This window comes from Fukomys damarensis, unplaced genomic scaffold (assembly GCF_012274545.1).
Source record: "Fukomys damarensis isolate Sample0158 unplaced genomic scaffold, DMR_v1.0_HiC HiC_scaffold_37, whole genome shotgun sequence".
NCBI classification, from domain to species: Eukaryota; Metazoa; Chordata; class Mammalia; order Rodentia; family Bathyergidae; genus Fukomys; species Fukomys damarensis.
In genome coordinates, this window is record NW_022900949.1 from 59,015,661 (window position 1) to 59,025,193 (window position 9,533).

The 9,533-nt window shown below is 40.9% G+C and overlaps 1 protein-coding gene across 4 annotated transcripts in view; it reads left to right on the forward strand.

Annotated features, from left to right (window-relative positions):
• Positions 1-27: 27 nt before the first annotated feature.
• The window catches only part of Trim59 (tripartite motif containing 59), an 18,762-nt gene continuing 9,256 nt past the window's right edge, over positions 28-9,533 (forward strand). The window contains exons 1-2 of one of the 4 annotated variants that reach the window (XM_010623173.2): positions 28-162; positions 236-429. In XM_010623173.2, the coding sequence (XP_010621475.1) occupies positions 280-429 (150 nt within the window). In that variant the 5' untranslated portion in view covers positions 28-162; positions 236-279. Of the gene's footprint in view, positions 163-235; positions 657-9,533 lie in introns of those variants that run through there. The other 3 variants (XM_010623174.2, XM_010623175.2, XM_010623176.2) reach the window with 3 other exon arrangements.

Consider the following 9,533-nt stretch of genomic DNA (forward strand, 5'->3'; position numbering starts at 1 on the left):
TGCCCGGAGACCGCGCCGGCCCGCGCTGAGCGCTCCGCGCGGCTCCGCCCCTTCTGGGACCTGAGGTCCATCGCTGGTGAGGAACCCAGGGACGCCTCGTTTCCTGCTGCATCCCGCTCCGTTTCGGCGCAGTGGCTTTACCTTATCGCCCACTTCTTTGCGGTGAGTCTGGGAACCCTGAGTACCTGAGAAGGCGGCTCTGAAACTTTCCTTTATGCCCCCTTTCTTGCCGTAGCACAGGCAGCTGTTCTGGGTTCTTTCGGGAGTCTCTGGGGCTCGATGGCGGAGCCTGTGGACTCCGAAAGGGTGTTCGCTCGCGTCCCTTCCCCTTCTTCAGCCCGGAGCCCTCCTGTGAGGGCAGCGGGGGCGCGGGGAGAGCGAGGAAACCTCCCGAGGGGAACGAAGAGCGTCTTACAGGACTCCGCAGAGGTAGGTGGTGTGCCCACTGTACAGGGGGGAAGCTTCGGTTTTGAGAGTCCTGCGGCGCTTCAGCAGCGGAACTGAGCGTTGGACAGATGTGCTGATGAGAATGAGCTCAGTCGAAAGGCTTTTCAACTAGTCATCTTTAACTCCCGTGGATGCTTCTTGTCCTCTTGTTAAATTTAAGAGACCTACAACGACCATGAACTTTTTTGGTTCGTCATCACCGTATTGTTGTAAGTTCTTAAGAGACTTCATGCTGTAAAAAAGACAACTTCTGTGTCACAAAATCATTGGGATTTTCATGATACAACTTGATACTTCTATTTGTAGCTCCAGTAATTATTAGTATTTGCCACTACTTTTCTTAAAACACAGTGAGGTGTAGGGAAGGTGAATACCACAGTCAGTGAACTAACAACCATTCCTGTGGCATATTGTTTGAACAAATCTGAAGCATTAAGGATAAAATTTTAATTTTCGAATGAGAGAATCTGGCAGAGTTGAAGATGAAGTATATCCTTATCAGGAAACCAACAAAATAGGTAAATTCTAAGAGATTAACTGACTACGGAAGAATTTTTTTGTAGATTTTTACAGTATGTGTGATTTAAACTATAAAGTGAAAATTTAAAATCGGAGAAAAGATAGACTACATTGGTTATATATAAAATTCTAACCATTTTATGGAAAGAGCAGAAAGCAGAAAGTAAGCAACTCCCTGACATATACCAATCTGACATATACCTCAAAGGTAGTCCGTATTGACACTTACATATCCTTCCAGAAATTGTACAGGAATTTGTACATCTCAACACACATACACACATGGTGTTATTTTATACGTACAGTACAAACATGAAGATTACAAATACCAAAGTTACTTGAAACATTTCCATTATTAATTTACATATTGATTTCATTATTTTTTTATTTTTATTTTTAGTGAACCAGTAGTTATTCCATAAGAGAAGCTATCAGAGTTTAGTGTGGCAAAGTGATTTTTTTCTTTCCCTTCCTGGTACCGGGAATTGAACTCAGGCTCTTGCTCTTGTAAGGCAGATACAGCACCACTGAACGAAATCCCTGGCCCTGGCAAAGTGAAATTTTGATTTTAAGTACTGTTAATAATATTGATATTGCCTTAAAGCAACTATAGCTGAATGTTTCCACCAAATTTGTTTTCACTTTAAAAAGTATAAAAAAGCAACTCAAACCGTAACTTTTAATATCATTTAAATTTTGTTATTAGTTTGTTAGTTTGGGTAAACAAGTTGATATCAGAGTGAAAAAAAAACCCAACAGATGGGTAAAGAGTTAAAATCAGATCTGATTGGATTTTTTTTTAATCTGTAAGAGTTATTACTGCGTTCATCATTTTTGTATATGACAAAGGCATTTAAAAATCTTGTCTAATGTATGTAGGTAGATGGTGCAGTCGTAGCATATGCAAAGTGTATTTTTTTAATCAGTTAGGCTCACAAGGAAGGATGGCAACCCCTCAGTTTAGCTGACTCACCAGAAGTTCTTATAAATTATTCAAATCTGTAATGGGGTAAATAGAATTTCTTTTCCGAGGTTGTAATATGTAATGAATGTTTTATAGCCAGTCATGTTTAGAGGTGAAAAACAGTAAGATATTAGTGAATTAAAACTTTAAAAATAGTTTGGGTAATGGTATTTTTGGTATTGCTTAATTCTCTTCACCTGTAGATGTAATATCTGTTATGTAATAAGCTAGTTAGGCATTGTGAAGGCTGTCAGCCCGCTTTGGTATGTTTTATTTTTTCACACTAAACACAGAGATTTGTGAAATAATTTATAAGTAGATAATCTAGTCTCAGATTTCTTTCTGAGATTTAAAAACAAGTTCATTTGTTTTGGTGGCTTTTAAAAAGGAAGCTGGAAATCTTGAACTAAGTCCAATTTTGGGGCGCTTTTAGTACTTGATGTGGGGAAATACATTTTATGTGGATTACTTTGAATTTACGTTTTGGTTTTTAAAAAGCATAAGATAATCTATTCTTAGGCAGAGGAAATGTTAGATAATAGGCAAGACAATTATGAAACACTGTAAGTTTTTTATTGTGTTAAAATATAAATAACACAACTTACCATTTAAACCATTTTTAAAAACTATAGAGTTTAGTGGTATTATATATCAATATGACCATCTGTTGTCAGAACTTTTTCATCTTTTCAGACTGAAGCTACTTCTTAAACATTAACTATATCATCTCCCACAAGCCCTGGAACCACTGTTCTACTTTCTTCCACTGTAGATTACTCACTCATGTTTCTATTACCTGTGCTTTTTGTTTTTAATATTCTACATTTTGTTGCTACATTGACTTAAATGGATAAATTAATATTTTTTTGGTACTGGGGGTTGAACCCAGTGCCTTACTCTTTAAGCATGCTCTCTACCACTGAGCTACCTACCTAGCCAGTCATGGTACAGTTTTCTTCTAATGTACTTCTTGATTTATTTTTGCTGATTTTATATTTAGGATTTTACATCAGTATCCAGTTTAGAAATTATCCTAGTTTTAGTTTGTATTGGCTCTTTTAGGTTTTGGATCTTGCTATACTGTCTTCAAAACAGTTTGCAAAGTTCTGTATTTGTATTCTGGTGCAGGTGAATAAGAAATTATTTCTTGAACATTTGAAAAACTCATCAGAAAAGCTTGCCTTCTTTCTCCAATTTTTTTCAGATTAGCACTTTTCAAAGCAGTAAAAATTTTCCCATAGTTTATATTCTTGTGTCACTTTTGATAATTTGAACTGACTTAGGGAATAGTTCATTTGTTATAGATCATCACATATATTAGTGATATTAGCTTTGTAAGGTCTAATCTATCTCAATGCTAACTGTACATGTTTGTCTTTTTTTTTTTTTGGGTAGTGTATTAATCCATGCTACATAACACATTATCTCAAAACTTAATAGTTAGTAGCTGGAGGTCACTGGGTGCCATTTTAGAAGCTGCCTATCACAGATAGCTAATGTCTTATGTAGCCCAGGCTGGCCTCAGTCTCACAGAGATCTTCATACCTCTACCTCCAAAGTGCTGAGATTACAGATGTGTGACACCATGCCTGGCCCCCACCCTTTTTTTTCTGAAAGGGGATCTAGTTATGTTGCTCAGACTGATCTTAAACTTAATGGGCTCAGTTGTTTCTTCTTTCTCAGTCTCTTGAGTATGTGGCTAGGAAGACAGGTCTGTGCCACCATGCCTGGCTCTTTTTTTAGTTGAATCATTATTTTATATTCTTTTTGTTTAACAATGGAGCTATAGCTTCAGCTCTGCCCTGTAGAATTTGTTTTTGTTAACCCTCTAAGGTCTTGCTAAGAATGTTTTGTTTTACATGAATAAATTACATCTTGGTTGAATACAGAAATTTGAGGTCATATTTTTTCCTTCCAGACCTTATGGATGTTGCTAAATTATCATATAGCATTCCTTCTTTTTGTTGTTGTTGTTGTTGAGACAGGATCTCAGTAGAAATTCAAGCTGATCTTGAAATCACTTTGTAGCCCAGGGTGGTCTAGAATTCACTGTGATAGTCCTGCCTCCCAAGTGCTGGGATTACAGCCCCCATGCCTGGCTTCCTCCTTGTTTTAGATATGTTCTTGTTGCCTATTTTTGTACAAGTATCTGATTAGCTGTGTGTCTAAGAAGCCTTTTTCACTAAGTTGTCCAGCATCTCATTTATTCTCTACCTGGTCTCTCTTCAGCTGAAGATACTGGACTTTTTAACATAGCAGCTGGTTGCCAGGCTTCTTAAGGGCTATATTGAGAAGCAAAGCATTACTTATATTGTACTCTGCTCGCTAGAGCAGTCAGTAGTTTGGCCTGCACAGATTTCAACAGGGAGCAGAGATTTCATGTCTTGTTAAGAAACTCATTCTGTAGAACAGCATATATGGGAATTAAATTATGGCCATTCCAGTTCTCTTTGGAAATTACAACCTTCCAGAGAAGAATCCTCAGACCATTATGTCTTTTTTTTTTTCACTTCTTCCATTAAGTTTATTGGTACATTTTAGGTATACAATACAGTTACATTCATTATTGGGATCTTGTACACAGTGTATCTTGGTTCTTATTTTTGCCCCATTCCCCTGCCCTCCCTTCACCCCTTCTACCCTTCCCTATTTACAAAGACTTTGTTTTCATTTTTCCTTTTCTTATGTTTTTCTTTTCCCTTTCCCTTCCCCTATCCCTCCCACTTCCCCTATTCCTTTAGACCCTTCTTCCTATTTCACTTTATCAATTATGCATTTCAATCCTTATTTACACTTTTAATTTTTCATACCAGAGAAACTATTCAGTATTTATGCACCTGTGTCCTATTTTTTATTTTCCTTTTTTCATCCTGCTTTTCTGTCTGGATGGTTGTAGTATAGTCTTTCATCTCCTTACGTGGTATTACTTTTTTTTTTCTTTTTTTGAGATGGGAGTCTTAAGTTGCCCAGGCTGGCTTCAAACTTATAAACATCAGTTTCTGTAGTAACTGGGATTACAGGCTTGAGCCACCATGTCGAGCTAGCATTTTATTATATTTTTAATTGCATGTTAATGATTAAATTGAAGCCACTGTTTATATTAATATACCAAAGACCCCTGATCTCACTTTTCTTACTCCTGATTCCTTCTCTCCAAAAGCAGTCACTTGCATCTCTTAACTATTCTTTTGATATTTACTTCCATATCCACTGCAGCCCCAACCACAGTTTTGTTTTCCTGTAAAATAGCCCTTTGTAAAGAAACAAAACCAATCCCTTCTCCTCCCTTTGCTGCACACCCAAAATTATACCATCACCCGCCATAGTTAAACTCACCAATTAAAAAATTACATGATGATCTTCCTCCTCTGACCATTAGCCCTCACCCTAAAGAGTGTATATACCATGTAGCCCAGCTGACATCTCCAATAAAGCCTACTACTGGTTACCCGAGTTTCAGCCCGTTTTTCCATCTTTCTGGTGCCGAAACCCAGGAGGGTATAGTGCTGGGACTAGGTTAATCTTATAGGTCGATTGGCCTCCTGGCCTTCCCTCTAGACCTGCTGAACTGGGTGTCCTCTGGGAATCTCCTCTTGCCGTTGCTGACCTATCATCCAAAGACTGGCCAATTTAGGTTGAGTGCCTGCCTGGGTTTCCCTCTACAAGTCCCCTGCCTGTGACTTTCTACAGCCTTTTGGCCTCTATTTACAAAAGTCCTGGTAGCAGGCCAGATGGTCTCTCTATGCCTATGGGCTCAGGTTACATTCAGGGTGGGGACAACCCCCTGATCCACTCCCCTTCCTTTACTCCCTTCTTAGGATCCAGACTGACACACATAATGAGGATGCTCCTTGTGTCCTTTTTTCTCTCTCACAAAACCCAGGCTACACTGTCCTTCCCACCATGGGAAACTCATTCAAAACTGCCCTGAGACACACCGCTTGGATGTCTGCTTGCTAACCTTAAAGCTTTGGGTCTTTATCTGGATGTTAGGCCAAAGCATCTAATTTTCTTTTGTAATCAGGCCTGGCCTCATTATCAACTAGACAATGACTACAGACAAGGGCTGAGGATTTAGCTCAGTGGTTCTGCCACCTGCCTTGCAAGCACAAGGTCCTGAGTTTGATAGCTGGTACAAAAAAGAAAAAAAAAAAAAAAAGACTACAAATGGCCTGAAAATGGCACTTTTCATTTCAGTATTCTTTGGTATCTTAATAACTTTCGTCAGTGGACCGGCAAATATGTAGAGGTTCCTTTTATACAGGCTTTGTTTTACCTCCACTCCCACCCTTCCTTATATCTCGCCTCCCCAGCCTCCTAACTCATACTAGCCCATGAAAAACCTCCTCTCCCCAGCAGTGATCCTCCCTTTGATCCTTCTAATCATGCCCCTGCCCCCAGCACCCCCATAAAAGCCTTCTCTGGTTTCCCAAGGCTCTTACCTGTGGTTCCTCCCACCCTTTCCAATCCCCTCCTCTTGTCACCATCTTCCTCTGTCCCTACTTCTCCTTTGCCACCATCTTGTCCTCTGCTGCCATCTTCATGCTGCACTCTCTCATCCAGATGTCGCTTCCATCTATCCCAAGTCTCCTTCTGTACACCCTGCTCCTCTCCTTCTCTGTGAAATAGCCTGAGCAGAGGGCCTCATCAGAGTTCATATACCTTTTGCCTTTCTGACTTATCTCTTATTGAAAAACGCCTACGATCCTTTTCCTCAGCGACCCTGACACATTTATACAGGAGTTCAAATACCTTACAAAGCCTTACAATCTTACCTAGCATGACATTCATATCATTCTTACAACCACTTTATCCCCAGAGGATAGGGAGAGGGTCTGGACAGTGACTCAACAAAGCGATGATGAGATCCATGCCCAAAACTGGAATAAGCCAGTGGGCATTGAAGCAGTTCTCACACAAGACTCTCATTGGTTTTACTAGCCTGGTCATGGAGATTGTACCCTCCTGGATGATATGGTCCTACATCTCATTAAGGGCCTACCACAGGCTGCAAATAAAATGGTTAAGTATGATAAAATCAGAGAAATCATTTAAAAACCAGAGGAAAATCCTGCCAGATTTTATCCTGCCTTTCAGAGGCGCCTTCCATAAATATACCAGAATTGACCCATCAACACCAGCTGGAACCATTCTCCTTAATTCACACTTTATGTCACAGTCGGCCCCTGATATTAAAAGAAAACTTAAAAAATTCAAGGAAGGTCCTCAAACTTCCCCAAAAGACTTCTTAATGCCACTTTTAAAGTTTTCAATAATCAAGAAGAACAAGAAAATTTAGCAAGGTGTCAGAGAGACAAAGTTATCTGATGATAACCAGTGTGTACCAGATGCTGGCCAGCACCCCTCAGGGTAAGGTGGGTCACTCCAAAATAAACAATAGTGGGCCACAAATGGGCATGCCACCTGGACCGGACCCTACTAACTCCTCCCAAACGGGACCCGATTCTCGACTCCCACTGGGACCATGTCCGCATCGCAAACAAGGAGGACATTGGGGAATTGATTGCCCTTTTCACCATAGAACATGGCAGACAATCCCTCCCGCAGTGCTCAGCACAGCTGGCTGAAGATCTCTCCTTGTCAAAGCTTTTAGGTGGGCTACAGAGGATTGCTGATGCCCAGGGTCATCGACCCCCATGGAGATCACCCATTAGGAACTCAGGGTAATGGTCCTCATCTCCGGTAAGCCCTTCTCTTCTGTATTAGACACAGGAGCCAATTACTCCACGCTGCCTGTATATTCAGGCCAAACCTCCCCAGTTTCAACCACCACTGTTAGTCTCAGGTCCCGTGTCATGACCTCTAATTACACAGCCACTTTTGTGTAGTCTCTACAACATTCAATTCTCACACTGGTTCTGGTCATCCCACAATGTTCTGTTCCTCTCTTGGGCGGAGATATCTTCACCAAATTTAAGCAGTCATTACCCTCCATCTCCCACAAGCCAGCCAGGCTCCTGACTCCTTATTCCTTTTACAGGCTGCTCTAGACACTCTTCCTACTTCCTTACCTCTCTCAGATACCCTTGACAGTCACAAGTACACCCCGACACCCTCCACTAAGTCCCTCCCCATATCCTCAGACCTCGTTAACTCACGCGTTTGGAACACCACCCAACCTTTGATAGCCACCCATCCTGTTTATATTAGACTTCAAGATCCCTTCAACTTCCTTAACATTCCCCAATAACTAATAGCACTCAAACATTTGAGGGGTCTCAAACTCATAATCTCAAAACTGATGAGTACAGGCTTATTAAGACCTGCTCACTCCCTATTTAATACACCCATTCTTCCAGTAATAAAACCTGATGGCACCTATCGACTTGTTCAGGATCTCAGAGCCATTAATTCTACTGTCTTACCTATCTGTCCCATTGTCCCCAATCCCTATACTCTTCTCTCCACTGTTCCTCCTACTACCACTTATTTTACAGTTCTAGGTCTCAAAGATACCTTTTTTACCATAATAGATCTCAAGACTTATTTGCCTTTACCTGGACTGACCCTGAAACACATCATTCTCAACAATTGACCTGGACAGTCCTCCCACAAGTTTTTCAGCATAGTCCCCACCTCTTTGGACAAGCTTTAGCATCTGATCTCTCCCCTTTATATCTCTCTCCCAGCTCCCCCTCCAACAGGATGTCCTCCTGTTAGGCAGTCGCTCCCTTCCTGATTCTCGATCACACACCAACATCCTATTGAATTTCCTAGCTTACAAAGAATGTCGGGTGTACCCCACCAAAGCTCAATTCTCCCTTCCCTCTGTCACTTACCTGAGTGATTGTCTCACTAAATACACCAGAGAGATCACCCATGACAGAAAAAATCTTATAGCTCAACTTCCAGTTCCATCTACCAAGGCTGAAATACTCTCCTTTTTGGATTTGGCTGCCCGTCTTCGGCTATGGTTTCCTAATTTCATTGTGTTGGCCAAACCTCTCTATGATGCTTCAAAAGGAGACCCTGCAGAGCCCTTAGACCCCACAACATCCATTAGTAAAATATATAAAAACGCTTCAGTCTGCTTTGCTCTGAACTCCAGCTCTTTTCCTCCCAATCTAGATCTCTCTTTTGTTCTTTAACTGAGACTCACAGTATGGCTGTGGGGGTCCTTGGTCAAGAAATAGGCCTTTCCTTTGCTTCAGGTGCTTACCTATCTAAACAGCTTGACCCTAATGTCAGGGCTCGGGCAGCAGCAGCCGCTGTGGCCCAAGAAAGCTTAAAAGTCATATTTGTCCAAGATACAGTTATCAAATCTCCCCATCATCTGTGCAATTTAGTCACCTATCATGCCACTTCAAGACTCACGCCTTCTTTCTTTCAGCTATTCCACCTTCTTTTTACAGAAAGCTCAAACTTTTTTTTTTTCAACCCTGTTCACCTTGAAATCCAGCTACTCTTATTCCACTCCCTAATTCCCCTCTCAAACATTCCTGTGTTGAGGTCTTAGATCTCTTTGCAAATCCACTACTTCACATCTCAGCCTCACCTTTACCAAACCCAGGTTACATTTGGCAGCTCAACCCCTCTTTTTTTTTTTTTTTTTTTTTTTTTTTTTGTTCTCTCTGTGTTTTGA